The sequence below is a fragment of the Pithys albifrons genome, chromosome 3 (assembly GCF_047495875.1).
Source record: "Pithys albifrons albifrons isolate INPA30051 chromosome 3, PitAlb_v1, whole genome shotgun sequence".
In the NCBI taxonomy this organism is placed as follows: Eukaryota; Metazoa; Chordata; class Aves; order Passeriformes; family Thamnophilidae; genus Pithys; species Pithys albifrons.
Window position 1 is genome coordinate 52,489,947 of NC_092460.1, and position 17,150 is coordinate 52,507,096.

The 17,150-nt window shown below is 43.2% G+C and overlaps 2 protein-coding genes across 2 annotated transcripts; both read right to left on the reverse strand.

The window, feature by feature from the left end:
• Positions 1-104: 104 nt before the first annotated feature.
• DDX47 (DEAD-box helicase 47) lies at positions 105-8,316 on the reverse strand. Its single transcript, XM_071551944.1, has 12 exons — positions 8,203-8,316; positions 7,503-7,596; positions 5,865-6,053; positions 5,102-5,173; positions 4,467-4,585; positions 3,873-3,944; positions 3,635-3,751; positions 3,323-3,469; positions 2,888-3,025; positions 1,461-1,531; positions 813-942; positions 105-719 (listed from the first exon to the last, which is right to left on the reverse strand). Exons 1-12 carry the CDS (start codon positions 8,278-8,280, stop codon positions 597-599), a joined length of 1,350 nt encoding a protein of 449 aa, XP_071408045.1. The 5' UTR covers positions 8,281-8,316; the 3' UTR covers positions 105-596.
• Positions 8,317-11,762: 3,446 nt separating this feature from the next.
• Positions 11,763-17,021, reverse strand: APOLD1 (apolipoprotein L domain containing 1). The gene is made up of 2 exons (XM_071549894.1): positions 16,942-17,021; positions 11,763-14,323 (listed from the first exon to the last, which is right to left on the reverse strand). Exon 2 carries the CDS (start codon positions 14,316-14,318, stop codon positions 13,578-13,580), a length of 741 nt encoding a protein of 246 aa, XP_071405995.1. The 5' UTR covers positions 14,319-14,323; positions 16,942-17,021; the 3' UTR covers positions 11,763-13,577.
• Positions 17,022-17,150: the final 129 nt, after the last annotated feature.

The window sequence follows — 17,150 nt, forward strand, 5'->3', positions numbered from 1 at the left end:
ATATCTAAGGTACTGATTTCACATCTGAGTAGCTAAGGTTGACGTAAGAAAACCTGGCAGAGCCAATACACAAACTGAACAGAACAGGACAGTGACAAGACAAGGAAAATCAGGTAGCTTTATAATTAACCAAAATATATTTCGAGTTCTCCATGCAACACATCCCTTCACTAGGCCAAGGGCATTGCAGCTGTGCTTTGAAAACTCAGTCACTTCTTTAAACTTATTTCTGACAGATCTGACCCCAGATGCACTCTGAAATTGGGTACTGAGAACTGAGACAAGCTGCAGCAGTGCAAAAGCTGCACTCGCACTGCACTTCTTTGTGAATGAGGAGGGCCACACCACAGCTGCTTTCAGGTCCACAGGTGATGGCTGCTGATGGTGTCTCTGAAAGGAAAACTTGTATCATGGTATCACAATGGTCCAAGCTCAGTCTGTAACTGGTGAAGCCAAAGAGAAGCTGTTTTCCTCATGGACCACCCAATTGTATATGTAGTTCTGAAAAAAAATCCACTGAAGATCGTTTAGTAGACTGTTTTTGCCAGCTCATATAGTCATGAAGAGAAAAATAAAAAGTCTGTTCAAATACCGAACTAGAAGGCTTTCCTTTTCTTTTTTTTTCCACCTGCCACCTTATTCCTGACACCAATGGCTTCTTCTGTGTCATCATCGTTATCATTCCGAGATCGCTTCTTCTCTCCCTGTTCCCGCAGCTCCTGCAATGTAATCAATAGATTGACCAAGGGTCCTGAGACCTGAGGAAATTCAGTCTACAACACTGAGTAGAGGGACAAAAATCCAGCACCCACCATTCGAGCAATTCTCTGGGCCTCAGCCACACGCTCTGTCAGCATCATAACTTCTTCCTCTTGCATAGGGAATGCTGGCAGCTTTTTGCCAATCAGGTGTTCAATGCGCTGGAATAACTCTACATCGTACCTGAGAAAAGACAAGACACCAGCTTGAATCAGTCCTCCTGAGAGTGCTTCAGCTGTCACCACTCAGAGAATTCATCCCTTATCCCCAGGCCACAGATATGTTTATGCTAATGGTCTCACAAGCAACTCAGCTGCATCCGAATGATGCTGTTTGGGGAGGGTTCTCTGATTTATTTATAGCTCATCTCCATTTTGAAGTATTTGAAAAAACCTTTTTTTTAGACAAATGATTCTGTAGTTATAACCCCCCCTACAGTTACTTAAGCTGCGTTATATATTATAAAAATGTATGTATGTTATAGAATTCAGTAATAAACAGTTCTGCTCATGACATGCCTGCTTCTAGAATTTCTCTAAACCTTTCTCCCTCTCCACCGTGGGCTTTGAATTCTCTCCCTTTTAACTAAATAAAACCAACAGACATCTCAAAATGAAAAGTAGTATTTTATTCTCACCCAGGATGAGGTCAGGTATTTTCTGCTCTGGAAAAAGTCAAGTCTGCCAAATTTTAACACTTACTGTGTGACAAAGGTGATAGATTTACCAGATCTTCCAGCTCGAGCTGTCCTCCCTACACGATGAATGTAATCCTGAAAGAATTTTCTTGGTAAGTGATAAATGTTCACCAAACATAGAACAGATGTCGTGGCAATTCAGCCTACATCATTTTTCTTTAGGAAACAACAAGAAAAGGGTGGGAAAACACAGCAGGGATTAAGTACTCAGGACTATGTGCAGAATCAGAATTAAAGAAGATGCTGGCTTGTGAGAGTGTATCTTCCATTTTAACATTTGACTTTTTCTCTTTCTAAAGGTGAAGACCAACTCCAGTTATTCCAGAGTGCAGGACAAAAGTTGCAATACATGACTTTACTAAGACTTCACTATTGCTTCCTTTGGAAAGCTAATATTCAGTGAGCCCATGCCTACATTTTCAGTCCTGGGATCTAGTGCTCAACACAGTCTATCTTCCAGAGAAACTTTCTAACAAGGAGATTTAAATTTGGCAAGCACAGTGAAAGGGAGAATGACTAAGAATTATTTGGAAGAGCCTGATCTATTGAGCATCTTCAGTTAATATGATTCTAAGCTATTTTCCAGGTTTTGTACTGCACTACAGAAATTAAAATACTCCCTTCTCTGTACAGGATCTGTGGAGAAAGGATCATGAGAAAGGATGTGTTCTGTGACAGGGTTAGATGAGAGAGAAGAGCACAAAAACTGTAATATCATTCAAGCTGCTACCCCCACCATTTTTTTCTTTACTTTTGTCCTCTTACAATGCCAAAAGTAGTGTTTTCAGAAGACCCACCATGATTTGTTCTGTTTGCAAGGTGGAGTATCTTTTATCATTGTAAACCACAATGGCAAATCCTGAAATGCATGTTAATGGTATGCTTTCTGGAACCAGGCTGGGAAACAGTCACAGTCCTGAGATAATTCTATACTTTCTATAAGGCAGAGAATTAGTTAGTCACTTTTTTTACCCACTTTGCTGTACTTTTGTGATACGACAGTGTAACATAATAAAGTCATCATTCTTGATCAAATGCTCATTGAACATAATGAGAGAATTTTTTTAAACACATTTTAGAATATGAAGGCAGACTCAAACCACAGGAATACATGAGACTAGCAATATGCTAAAACTGTTTTCAAAGCCCTTTAAAGTAATATGGCAAAACACATACCCTGAACAGAAACACAAAGACACAGAATGTTCCTTACTTCCCCTCTTCATCTACAGGATCAGTTCTACAATCCAGATGAGACCACTCAACTAAACTGAGATACCAACTCAACTGCAGACACTAAACTACACCTTCTAATCTACAGAAGTGTGAATTAGGCTTTCAGTCAGCAGAAAAGGCGTCTTTGCTCCTCTGTCTACCTTCACTATGCTCCCAGTGACCAGCAGCTCTCAGCAGACACACAGAGCAGCTTACCTTAGAGTGCGTAGGAATATCAAAGTTTATCACCACATCTACATGTGGTATGTCCAAACCTCTGCTTGCAACATCAGTAGCCAGCAGAATAGAACGTGCCTTTGCCTTGAACTTGTTTAGAGAACCCAAACGTTTGTTCTGGAAGAGGACAGAAAGGCAATGAGGAGTAACACTCGTATTTAATATGCTGTTGTTGAAATATCGGTACAAAAGAACTAGAAGAGAAACTACTCAAAAAAATCTCACTTCTCTGATTTCTTTTTGAAATATTACAGAATCAGTGGCAGCATTGTCATTAGTTAAATCTTTAGGGATCAGTCTGGCCCACTAGCTGTGAAGTATTCTTTCTGAAAGGCAGCTGGGATTCAGTGGTGCTGCCCATTTCCCAAGGCACAGGTCTCCTGTCTACTCCATTCTGTGGGGTAATGTCCATACCTGACTCATCTGTCCATGGAGAGGAATGGCAGTGAATCCCAGGTTGCGGAGCAGTAGAGCAGTCCTCTGAGTATTATTACATGTACTACAGAATATCATGAAAGAGTTACCAGCTAATTCATTCAAGATATAAACTAAGTAGCTGTCCTGTAAAGAAAAAGATATAATTTACCAAAAAAAAAAAATCAAATCACATGTGCAACACTAAAGAGTAAGTCTCAGTCACAGGAGATGAAGATGACAAGCTTTTGGGCAGATATGGGAACAAGACAAGACATACTGAGAAGACAGAAGAAACAGAATTGGCATTACCTTAAATTTGGAGGGGATGAAAATGTAGTACTGCTGTAGTTTTTCAACTGTCTGATACTTGGAAGAAACAGCACATTTAACAGGATTCTTCAGAGCAGCACGCTGGAGTTTTTGCACCTGGTAAGATCAATCTAAGTTAGCACTAGATGGACAGAGATCTTGTCAGAAAGCTGTATTATACAATCTAGTCAACAGGATAGCCTGATGGAAGAACTAAAGCAGAGTACTCTGCTCTCACCTTCTTGGTCATGGTGGCAGAAAACAGGAACGTCTTCCTGTCTCGAGGAATCACTTTTAGTATCTTATCCACCTGTAAAAATAGAAAGGAAATGGAAATATTGAACACTATGAGCAACCAAAACACAAGCCCCTCCCTTAAATATAATGATCATCCACATGAAGAGTAAGGCATGTGTAGACACACAGCTGGAACAAATGTTTCCCCTTCTAAAGGGAAGGTGTAGGCTGATAGCTTGTTGACAGTTAGGCAGTGTGAATTCCAGAAGTCCAATAGCAGTGCATGTATCAGGCAATGTTTCTGCAGCAATGTGTGTGTGATTGTGTTCTACATTGACTGAATCTGTCTCAGGCACTCCGAAGAAACCAGTAGATTTCAGAGACAAAACACCTTGTACTGTCTTGGCAATGCTCTGCAGAACTCCACTATGTTCTACTCCCGCCACAGAATTTTGTGTAACTACTAGATCTTAGTTACAACTTGCTAAAAATTTCTACAGAACAGCTCAGTGTTTGCTATGCGACTGTATGAAATTATTTTATAGGGACTCATCTGGTGTTCTAAACCCTTTTTTTAGTTTTAACAGATTCCTACCTCTGTCTCGAAATCCATGTTAAGAATCCGGTCAGCCTCATCCATCACTAGAAACTTCAGAGCACGTAAATTGAAGCCCTTTGTATTCTCCAGATGATCAACTAGACGGCCAGGGGTTGCTACCAACAACATCAGGAGAGCAAATTTAGAATGAAAGCAAAGGATAAGATTCCAACAGGCAGGACAGTTGTCCGCTACAGAACTGGGATTCTTTGCTCAAGAAAAGTAAAGGTAGATTGCTTTGTGGGAATAACTCTTTCATAGGATATCTTCAGAGTGTGTTCTGAAATACGACTAATGAAGTCAGACCCTTGGAAGAATGTCCTTCCCCTAAAAAAAGGCAACACAAAACAGACTGTAGATGAGCTGCACTGTGAAGGATGAGACCAGCATTTTAAATACTTGAGGAGAATGAAAAAAACAAGTCAAAGGAGGTCTAGCAGGAATGCTTTGGAATGAGCTTGTAGCAACAAAGCTACTGGTGTATACTTCAGAAATATTAACAAACCAATACTCAGATTTCAAGACAAAAAACCAATGAAGAACATACTCTCACAAAACCTTCTGGCTGTCTCTCTCTGGGTAGCTGCAGTTTGATAATATTCATACTCCATATTCCCAGCACATTAACTTACCAATTATAACATGTGGTTTCTTGGCTAAGGCCAGAGATTGAGACATTGTGTCAATTCCACCCACAATTACAGCTGCAGAACAAACAGAAAACAGTGAATCCCTCTAGTATCACACCAGCCAGCCACTGGCACTACAGTGTTTACTCCCACTCCCCACCACCCACAACAACCGTGTACTTAGTTTCATGAGAATTTATGAGAATTCACTTTATTTTAGGATACCTGACCTTCCCAGGCTTCTTAAGCTGTACAATTAAGTCTTTACTGGCCCCAGGTATTTTATTTTCACAGCTGAAGAGCTACAAGAATAGAGGTAGAATCTATTCTTTGCAACTTAACTTAGCTACAAAAATCTAGAAATTCTAAAAGTACTTATAAAGCTGCTATTATTATTATTGGTAGTAGTAGCAGCATCTAAAAAATCAATAGACAGTCTGGAGGAAAGATTAAACTACATCACATATAGCAGGGAGCTCTATGCAATATCACTGGACACAAACCTTATACTGAGAACATTCTCTTCTACTTCCATCTTTGACTGCTTAGACATAAAACGTAGAAGGGCTGCAAGACTATTCCACGAAGAAAGGCCATACAGTCTTTCTTTGCAAACCTGATACTAGATTGCTGTCTTCCAGCATTACAAGCTTTTCTCACTTTTTGTTCAACTCTCCATACAAATCCTCTCTTTTTAATGTAGCAATCTCAAGCTGACAAACTTTAGTCTTCAGGTAAACTGGTCCCATGTCAGAAAGCTACTTACTACTTTGGACACCAATGGAAGATCCAAGAGCTTCAAACTGCTCTGAGATCTGAAAGGCCAGCTCCCTTGTTGGTGTGAGGACAAGAGCAAATAATCGCTGAGGTGTTTCCAGCAGCGCCTGAAGAATTGGCAAAGCAAAAGCTCCTGTTTTTCCAGAACCAGTTTCTGCCAGTCCAATGACATCTCTGCCTACAAGAAGCAGCAAGGAGGACAAAAACTATTATAAATGTAAAACAGAGAAAGAAGCAATAAAGCACAAGAATTCCCTAAGGACGGGGAAAAAAGGAAGACATAGAGGGTAAAAAAGAACAAGGGGCCAAAACAAAGAATTTCAGAACAACTCTGAAGCATTTTTAGACTGTGATTTTATTTGTACAATAATTACAGTCTCAACACTCAAATCTCTAGTTAAACTTCTGCTAATATACAGGTTTTCATACAAACTTTAGGTTCAAAATTAGCTTTATTTTATTATGTCTCAAATTTACCTGTCAATAACAGCTCTATCTTGGTATTCTAGTTCAAATGCTGTCTGTTTACTGGCTTACAAGGAAACAGTCCAGTATTTGAGACTTTGGTTACAGGAACTACAAGACAACAGCACTACCAAACTCACAAACCACAACTGTGGTTTCACAAACCACAACTGTGCCACTGATTGGCTAATCTAAACCAGCTTGCAGCAGGAAGGGTTAGAACAGCAAGTCCTTTGCCCAAAAACAGTGCAGGCAACAGAGTAGAATTCATCAGTAAAATCCAGTACAATTTCCTGAGTTTGTACATACTACCAACAGGCCTTACACTGGAGACAACTTCTCAGGAATGCAGTCTTATTTTTGGTTTTCTTGGTTTTTTTTTTCCTCCCCCAAGAGACCCTTCTATGCAGAGTCTGACAACAGTTAAGTACTAGGACAGAGTAGACACTGAAAGTTTGTTTCCATTCCATCACTGTGTTATTCTGTTCCTGCCTCACAGTGTTTTGGGGGCTTTAGTTTTTAAAAAAAAAGTAGATGCAGTGGCAGAAATGTTTGCTGAACTCAGTTATTTATTTTCTTGTAATTCTAGGATGCATAGAGAAAGTTACTGTAGTTTGGCTGTTACTCTCTTCAGCAATCTAATTTCAAAGAACTGCCTGCTCCCAGCAAAGCAGAACATACACGCTATGGAATCAGTCAAGGCATCTCCAGTTTCAGACAAACACACACACACACACACACACACACACACACACACACACACACACACACACACACAGAGTCTGCCTCTATCAGAAAAGGCACACTCCAAAACCTATTGGAAACTTTGTATCCTTGGGTATTTCAGAAAGAAAATGACCAATTCGACTAGCAGCTCAAATGATTTGTAATAATTCTATTTATCGTGGAGTGTCAGAACTACACAACAGTAATGAACGCTCAAGAAACCATGTTTGTACCCACTTGAGAGTCTGCCATTGCAGGCTGTGCTATAGGATAAACTGGCATTCCAAGCTCCACCTCGGCAGGACACGGAATGAATGCAAAGACTACTTCTAGACCAAGATCCTCAACAATGAACAAATTGGAGCACTCAGCAAACTTCACTCACATATAGCTCCTGGGACATTTCCTAAGTTAGGACCAAAGAAGCACACCTTACCTTGGAGAGCCACTGGAATAGCTTCAACTTGGATCTTTGTTGGCACTTTCCATCCTAACTGGTCACAAGCTTCACATAGGACATCTGTCACCCCCTGAACATTAGTGAAAAGAGAAAAGGGAAACAGGCATCACCAAGACCTAAATTAATTCGCAGACTTACGTTAAAATACATGCTGCAGCAAAGCCAAGCTTGTCTCTAGCACTGACAAACCCTACCAGGCCCCCAGTGCAACTACTTGAAAGGGCAGGTTGCCCACAGTGACCCCACCTCCAGCGGTAACTTTATACAATTTGTTCAAAACACTAAGGACGGACCCCAGTTTACACAAGGAACTTTACACACACACACACACACACACACACACACACACACACACACACACACACACAGAGCTGTCTCTCTTCACCTCAGGGGGTGTCTCACGAGCACGGAAAACGAAAAACGCCAGAGCAAGTTAACACAACTGAAAACAGGCAGCGGCCGAGGAGCGCTGACCGGAGCAGCAACGCCAACCTCTCCGGGCAGCAGCGGCGCGACTGCCCCACACCTCCCGCTGCCCGCACGTGTCCGCCCGCCGCGCACACGGCGCTGTGCCAGGAGCTCCCCACGGCCTGAGCGGCGCGGCGGGGGCGGGACGGTACTCCTCGGGACGGGAGACCGAGCACTGGGGGCAGGAGCGGATCCGGCCCAGCCTCACCAGGTCCTTGAAGCTCCGTGGTTCCTCCACCGGCGCCTCCGTCTCCACCGCTACCCCTTCCTCCTGTCCTGCTGCCATCTTGGACCGTCTCCGCCCGTGGCGGCGCAGAGCACTCTGGGAGCTGTAGTCCTCCCCGGGGTGCGATGGGATTTGGAGTTCCAGCGACAGAGTCAGTCGGAGCGGGCGGATTTTCCCTAAACTCCGAGAGGTCTCCAGGGAAGGGGGATCTACGGATCTGTAATTACTTGTCCTGGGATACGGGCACGCTGAACTGGCTGTATGAAAACCTGCCTGCTCGGCGCTGACCGCAAGCGGCTAAACCCCGGGCGGGCAGTTGAGCACCTCGTTGCTTGGGCAGTGGGTGATGGTGTTCTGTACTCACACCTTCTACAGCTTGGAAAGAACCAAGCAAAAGGAGATGGCCAAGCACAAAAATACAGGAATATATATAAACTTACATATATAGTACATATAAAGAGCAAATTAACTTCGCCAGAAGTGCTGGTATGAAACACTTTGAGGCACTGGCGAAGGGAAAAAAGGAAACAACTGTCATTATCCCACCTTGTTTTCCTGTTTATGGTAATTGCCAATGTGAATTTTTGAAGAGCCAGAAATACAAAATAAACTGAACTGTGGAAACTCACTGCATGAAATGAGAAAATAGGGGATGGCAATAACCGGAAACACTCTCCCACCTCTCTTGATCGCTGCTGTTGTGACTCAGACCTGCAAGTGCTCAGTGTGAGGTGACCTCCCAGGGAGCACAACATCCAAATATCACGTCTTGATGGAAGTTCCTGAGCTCATTGGTTTCCATGTGGTCTGAGTGTAGCCTCTGATCTGTGGTCCCAACGCTGATTGCAGCAGGGCAACCTTGCAGCTAGATGAGTTTCTTTTGCTTTAGGATTAAGAAAGCCAATATATGCAAGAGTTTGGGCTTCAAAAGGACAGCAGAGCTGGCTTTAAATGCAAACTCATGCCTCTATGTCTGGCAGACTTCCCTCTCTCTGGGAAGGCTGTCTGGATGCGCTCTCAGTGGAAATGCTGATGTACTTGGGAATGTGTCACTGGATTCCAAGCGTGGCATTTCCTCTGCTCCCAGAACAATGAGGAAAGTGAGAGGAAATATGAACAAACTCTGCATGACAGGGAAAGGAGAGGAAACCTGAAACAATAAATGGGCAGGAGTGGAAATGAAACTTCTGCATCCCACTGTGCTCAGGAGCAATGATTTTAAAATAATAAAACAAACAAGAAGAAACACCCCATGCAGATGCTAGCTGTGGCTACATGTTTTAAAAATTACAGGAGGCTGAGCCATCAGCTTGCTATATATCATTAGTGCTAAATGTTAAGCCTAGCCAGTACTTTGACATGAACCATTGTAAGGGTCACTGGGATGCCTCAGGAACTGGAGTCAGTGATGTGACAGGAAGTCACTGTGAGTCTTTGTTGAACTCATTATCCACATAATATGATGCTGTTTTGGTGGGGAAAAGGGTGAAGCCACTCTCTTCTCATGAAATTCCAGTTTGTGTAATTCCCTTTTGTCAGTAGGTGTATTTGAATTAAAGTTTTCTCTTCTCCCAAACTGCTGTTGTAAGCAGTCATGTGTGATAAAATAAATATGCAGCTTCTAAATAGTAATTCCCTTTTTGTGCTCTTTGGAACAAGGAACTGCAGATTATACTGGATTTAAAAATTTTCACTTCAGGGCTTTTAAGATTGGCTTTTGACCAAATATGCTGCTAGCTCTGTTGCATGTTACAGCACAGTCTTCCTTGGGGGGAGACAGGGTGAGACCATCTGCAGCAGATGAATTTTAGTGCAGATATAATGTCACCTATTTCACTAGGGATGCATAATAAGACAAGATGGGCAGTGTGTACAGTAGGTCACAGTTAATGGCAATTGGTCCTATCTACCCAGTGGAATGTCCAGAGGGAGGCTATTGGGATAGCCTGGCCCTATGCCTATACTTGGACTCCTTTGTCATAGACATCTCTTATTATGCTTTTAAAGCATATTGTAGGGCTTTGCATTGAAATTATGTTTGCATTCCTACTTCACCATTGAATTATTCCTCACTGCAATAGTTTCAATAAAAGGGGAATAAAAATGGCTTCAAGAGGCCAGGCTTCATAACTTCCAGCCCAGGCTAAACATCAAATCACACATGTACCCTTTTCCACTGCTGCCTATCTTCCAAAGGAAGGGTTTCACCAGCACATCTACTACTTTGGAAGGTAAGTAACATAACTATTAGCAAAAAAGCTGCTTATTGAAGACACTTCCCCCAAACATTGCTTGTGATTCTAAGAGGATCACAATACTGGAATGAAGCCAACACTAATACTGGAGTAGGTGTACCCAGTCCGAGTCCAAGTCACTTGCTTCTGGTGCTTTCTTGGTACCACCTCTTATGCTCGTCTGACTCAGCAGTGAGCTATTTCAGGGACCGAAAGGAGGAAGAAATTAATCTTACCCCCAAATATGGTAGATTTCTGTTGTCACAGCTCCCAAACCTGACTCCCCCAAGAACCACATGAGTCACACGGCTCCTCTGTTTTGTGTAGGATTACAGATCTTCAGGCCTGTGGACCCCACTTTCTGGTTGAACCTCCCTTTGCTTCCTAGCAAACAAACCGAGAGAGGGGAGTGGCTGAGACCTGTCCAGGAGAGTGTGGTACCTTGAACTCAATTATACTCCCACAGCAGCACTGAGTCAATTATTAGCCCTGGGGAAAATGAATGGAAGCAGGATTGTTTACCTGTGTGGCTGAAACTGGAATCAAAAGTATCTGATTTGTTCCCAGCTGTGGAAACAGTGGCTGTGATTGCAGTGTGAGGCTGTGCTGAACAGAGCAAAACAGCCCTGCGAAGCTCTAAGCTATCAAATTCAAATCCTTCGGCCAATCAGATTGGTCTGTTCAGAGCTGTTGTTGTTCTTACGTTGTTTCCTGTGTGGACAAAGCTGCATTGCCAGAAAACTGGGGAGCAGGTAGGATAAGTATATGTCACATAATTTTCTCTGTAATGATAAAACCAGGCATCTCAAGCACATTAAGTTTGTAACTGGTCTGGTGGAGGTAGTTGGTGATATGCTGGAGCAGTACAAAAAATTTCACATGGTGTCTACCTTTGCATAGTGTGCACACCAAAAATACAGTTATGTGCCCACACTTATGTATCTCAGTATTTGCATGTCAGAGACCAATACTGACAGTCCATATAGGCAATGTGCACATCAGGATATGCACTCACACAGACAACATATACACTATACAGAAATGCCAGCTGTGTGTGGCGTGGAGCTGATGACCTCACTCTTCATCCTTGCCTTTTGAACACATCCAGCTGCTCATATGGATCCCTGACTTCAGTGTCTGAAGCATGAAATTGAGCAGGGGGAGCAAGGGGGCAGGAGTGTGATCACATGCAGGTGTAAAGAGAGACACAGACACAAAAGTGCTTCATATTCATTTAATTGAATCAGCAGTGTAGTTGTTCATTTGCAGTTAACAGGCATGGGTATTACAAGCATCTGAGTAACACTCTGAGAGATCAAAGCTTTTATTCTTCCTATGTATAAAAACACATATTGATGTCATGTGAAGAAGAGACAAAAATGACAAGGATTCAAGCTTTGTGAGATGGAGTCTTGCTCTTCCTAAGAATTTGCTCTGGGTTACAGAATTACATAGTGGGCTTTTCTGATCATTTGGCTTCATGCCTCTGCAGGGAAGTTTCCCTTATCTGCTGGGGTATGCTTTTGGAGGTGGTGTTATCTCTGCGTTAACTCTTCTAGTTGGCTCAAGCTAGTTTCATGGCCTCTTCCTTGCACCTCTTCCAGGTACTGACATGATCCCCATCATCACAGTACTTTAGCATTTTTCAGTATTTGTCCCAGAAACATTATTGTGAGGTAGGGAAGTGCTACTATCACCACTTTTAAACAGGGAACTGAGATACTGAGGGGTTAAAAATCACAAAGGGCGTATTTAGCAGAACAGTCACTTGAAACAGAGCCCCACTCCTGGCTTCTGTTTTATAAGGGTTCTGCCACTGAATCATCCTACTCCTCTGTGCCCTTCTTGAGTATTAGTACCAGTATATATTTCACTAATGTGAAGCCTTCTCTGGAAAGCACCGCTAGGAGCATGCGTAGCTCTCCATGAGTGCTGCCTCCTTCCTCACAGATGATCCACTGTGGGTCTCACAGGCTGCTTGACTGCATGGAGAGTGGCACCTCCACCTCTCAGATGTGGTTCCTTCACAGCTGGGCTCCAGCTCAGACCAGTAACACTAACCTATGATTCCCTTCCTGCTGCAAGAGATATAACTGCTTTCTTCCACCAATGTCCTGAGTCAAACTCTGGTCCCAGGGTTACCGACCTATTTTTTCCTCTGTTTTGGTTCCTAAGATCTGTTGCCACTGGTTGACTGTGTTTCACATTTTCTATCAACATTCAGGCCCTGCTTTCCTTTTTCTATAGGGACTTGCCCTCCCTCACAGCCAAGTAGCAGGTAACTTGCTCTCACATGCCACAGACTTGCTTTAACTGTAAGAACAGCTGCTTTCCTTTGGAGCAGAGGCCTCTTTTAAAAAAGAACTATGTACACCCTTAAATACAATATCAAAATCTTAAAATAATCTCTTGTAAATAAATAGAATGCAAACATCACAGTTCTCAATCTGGAGAGGTTTCTTCAAAAGGGATAACAAATTCTGTCCCTGCTATTTCACCTTAGGATGATAAACCATCCATGTAGTCTATCAAATGTGGAGCTGGTTCTTTCTTCAGCCTTTCCAGATGTACCTCAGTAACGGGACTGTATTCTATTAAAAATTGGCAGCTGCTGGGTTTTTCAGGGTACCCCAGCCCTTGTACCACTCATGGATTCATAAGTTTTTTACAAACCAGGTTCAGCACCAGATATTTCATCAGCCTCCTGAATCACATTTTTTTGCTGCCTTGGGGAAGCAGAGCTAGGGAGATGTGTGACAAAACATGGGGCTGAGGAACGTCCACCTACCCCAGCCTTCAGCTTCTGAGATCTGCTGCTGTGTCCATCATAGTCCATGTATCCATCATAACCTGCAACCTGAGTCAGGTGGCTACTGTCAGTTGGTGGAATGTGGGTGTGGGGTGTATGGGTGCGTGTGCGTGTGTGCGTGTGTGTAAGCTTTAGCTTCGTGTCAGGAAGGAGTTTGTGTTCAGATACAGGTAAAACACACCACACATGCACACCTGTGTGCATCAGCACCACATATTTTATGATTTTATGATAGCAACATGTAGCAGTGCTAACGGTCACAATTAATAATGTAATGTCTCCAAATCAATTTTCAGTATGAGCTAAACACTGTTTCAGCTGGATGGTCGCAGGATTTCAGCAGTGGTTTTAGCACCCAAGTTGAGTCTCTTTGAGCATGGAGAAAGCTCTGTTCTGGACTCAAGAAGGTCACAGACTTCATCCATTGCCCTGGTGCAGGTCTCAAGGTTGGCAGCCAGCTTCTGGATTTTGGCCTTCAGCACAGCCTGGCTTACTTTTGTGACCTCCTTTGTGTATTCTGGCACGAGGAAGCTGTGTGAGCCACAGAAGACCATGAAGCAGACAGAGTTATACAGTGAGATGGAGGCCCTCTTCTCTGACTGGCGCAGTGCAGGATCCCCTGGGCCCTGCCTCCGGCGAAGGAACTCCAGGCACCCGAGGATTTCCCTCATCTGTTTCCGACAAGTCATTGCAATTTCCTGCACCTTCCTCACCTCCCGGGAATTGCAGAGCACTAAGGAGAGGTCAGAAGTGATGCTGACGGCCCCCCCAGCAGTGGCCAGGCCCAGACCCACAGCTGATGCCAGCAGAGAGGCTCCCAGTGTTGCCGGGCTCAGGGACAGCCCCAGGATGGCTGTGACTGCTCCTGCAGCAGTCAGGCTGCTCCCACTGACATTGGCAATCAGGGACCTTTTGCGGAGTTTGTTGAGTTTACGAGCTGCCTTGTGAAGATGAGCGATTTGGCCACGCAACCTTTGTCTCTGATCCAGCAGTGCTATGTGGAAGTGGTGTGTGGGGTCTAGCGTTTGCGGAAAGGCAGCGCTGTTTCTCTCCATGGCTTCTGTCCAGAAACAGAAAAGTCTGGGTTGAGATTTATGTCAAAAACCCCTATGAAACATGCTCAGCCTAGACTACCATCTCAGGGATGACATCCAGTCAAAATTTTGTTGCTTCACCCACCTATGAGAAAGGTTTTTCATCTGCACACACAGACACACTCATGTACACACACATGCTCATATGCATATTGAGGAGGAGCAAAGCCTGATTCTCTAAAAAGACCCCATAAAAATCTTAAATCCTGTGAAAGACTGGTTGCCCAACCCTTACTGCTAGCATACCCTGTTATTTTTACCTGGACCTGGGCTATTCACTGAATTCGCTGTATGAATAGGGCAAAATGGTAACAAGCCAAGATTTTTGCACAGAATTTGGCTGGGTCACTTATGCAAAGGAATAAGCCAGGTCAATCTGAGGAAGACCTACCAAGACTCCTGAAAGTGGGGATGAAGAACAAAACCCCCTACCCAAAACTGATGCCAAAAAGACACTGCCCCAACTCTGTCCAGACTCTGCCCTGACTTCACCTATCATCAGTATGTAATGAGATGTTGCAATCATATGAATAATGTATGAAAGATGTTGTAATCACCTGGATTCAGATGTATACCTTAACTTGCTTTTGCACTTGTGCTGGGAATTGAGTTTGTGCAGCATTAGCTGCCTCGCTTCCCTGCACAGAAATAAATACCTGCTGCTAACAGAGTACAAACTTTCTCCTAGCAGTTCTTTTGTGGCATTTTTCACTATCATATGTTTTTCTTGTTCCCTGCAAAGACTAAAATATCTTAAGGCCTAGGCTCAGAGGTGCTGTTGCCATACCGCTGTGAAGAAACAAAACATCTCTTCCAACCCTGGGGACCGAAATTCCCTTGAGATTAAGTGACTCAGTGCCCAGAGTAGAAATGCTCTCAGAACTAATGTATTGTCCCCATGATGGGATTCAGGGGATCTACAATATACAAAGGCATTTTTCACAAGAAAGTTCAGGCTCTAAGGAGGTAAAAGCCACCATTCCAGGTTTTTATTTAGGCATGATTTCCCATTGAAGGAGGACAGAGGAAAGCTGCTGAGTGGAGTCAAGGTCTGGCTTTTCCATAGAGGAGTTGAGCAGTTTATTGGTGCCTTGGATGGGTATTGTGAACATGCTTCCTTTCTTTATGCCTAATTAACTCAAGGTCCTGCAGCATTTTTTTCCTATTGTAACCTGGAGTCAGGGTCTGGACAAAGATGGGAACTATTGTTCTGTGGCACTTAGTCCAACCTGTGGTCATGGATCTCCAGTGACAGTGGCAGAGAAGGCTATGGACTTTGTTTAAAAAGTTCATGAAGAGCACATCAGAAAAGCAGGCCCACTTTTAGTGTGTAGTCCCTTGGGGATGGGGGAACAGGAAATACAGGGGCCTGTGAAAAGAAAAGGTTTGAAAACTGCTGGCTATGGCAAACCTCCCCTGGCAAGATAGCAGGAGATTATCTTGCCTTCGAGAAAGTGAATCTTCAGGGTTTCTGTGCTAGGCAATGTCTGTTTACTGTCTCTGTTCTTTGTCACAGGGGTGGAAAGAAATGTTCCAATAAGCATTTTCATGTTGTTTTAGGACTGCAAATGCTTTCTAAGCCTGTTTACAGGGAAACTGAGGCAAGGGAGTCAGTAGGAGTGATATAGCACCACCAGTCGTCTGGTGGGAGCAGAGCTTCTATTCTTCACAACACTGCATTGTGCACACAGCTATGCTGCCTCTGCACCCAGAAAGGTTTAGCCATAGAGCTAATAAGCTGTTTGCAGTCCTTAAAGCCCTTACAGCCAAAAGAAGTTTCTGCAGCAGAAAGACCCTGTCAAGAGAGCCAACTAAGCAAAACTTTGCTGCAGCCAATTTTTCACTTCTAAGTGTTCTCTACTGTGTGAACTAGAGGTATCTGGTCCCTCACAGTTATACTATGTAGCTGGGATCTTTGAGGCTTCATTCTTCAGAAGCCTCATGTTTCAGAAGAAGAAAACTTTGTGACATAGTCTTTTCATCCTGAAGTGTACAAGTAAATAATTCTCACTGTAATTTTTCACACTTCTACTTGTCCTAATCCATCTCACACAGAATCCTTTAAGGCCTCCCCCCATGCCCTTCAGAAAATGACCCCAGTCTCTCTTGGTATCACTGGGCCATTTGAATCACTTAGTACACTGTGCTTTTCTTAGCTGGGCAGTGTTCTATTATTTTTACACTTTAATCAGAGTTAAAGCTGAAAGCACAATGACTAACACTAATTTGAATGGATACCAGCATTGAAATGAACAATGAGCATATTACCAATAACAACAGATCAATATGATGATCATTAAATATATAAATTCCTGTAGCCTCTTAACAATTTGTTCTGAAGATTTAATTGCTAAGAACTTTCTCAGCTAATAACACCAACCATCTCGCCGCACTAGTAGAACAGTCATAGTGATGCATATCTTTTGAATAAACTGATTTATGTCAACATAAAAGAAAATAAGTCCAACTCCTACTATCAGAGAAAAAATCCCCAACCATAAAGGTATACATTAGTCCAAAAGCTGCAAATGCTTTCCTAATACTGTACTTGGAGAAACTGCAAAAGTTACTCATTCAAACTTACCTTCAGTTTCCAGCTGACCTCTCAAAAGACTAATTTTGTTCTCTTTCTGGAGGCGAAGAATTTATAGCTCCCACGGACCAATTGCTGTGGTGGGAACGCTTTGCCTCGTACTGGGAGTTTGCCATTTCCTGTTCTCCTTGTGCAGAAGGATATGACACACTGGAAAGTGACCTGCAGGACAGCAAGCACACATCATGCTCAGGAAATGA

Excerpts from the sequence above, each read along its gene's own strand:
- DDX47 (XM_071551944.1), bottom strand. The coding sequence starts at position 8,280 with ATGGCAGCAGGACAGGAGGAAGGGGTAGCGGTGGAGACGGAGGCGCCG. Across the intron at positions 6,054-7,502 it reads TATTCCAGTGGCTCTCCAAG|GCAGAGATGTCATTGGACTG; the intron begins GTAAGGTGTGCT and ends TGCTTCTTGTAG. Across the intron at positions 3,470-3,634 it reads TCATCCCCTCCAAATTTAAG|GACAGCTACTTAGTTTATAT; the intron begins GTAATGCCAATT and ends TTTTCTTTACAG.
- APOLD1 (XM_071549894.1), bottom strand. The coding sequence starts at position 14,318 with ATGGAGAGAAACAGCGCTGCCTTTCCGCAAACGCTAGACCCCACACAC.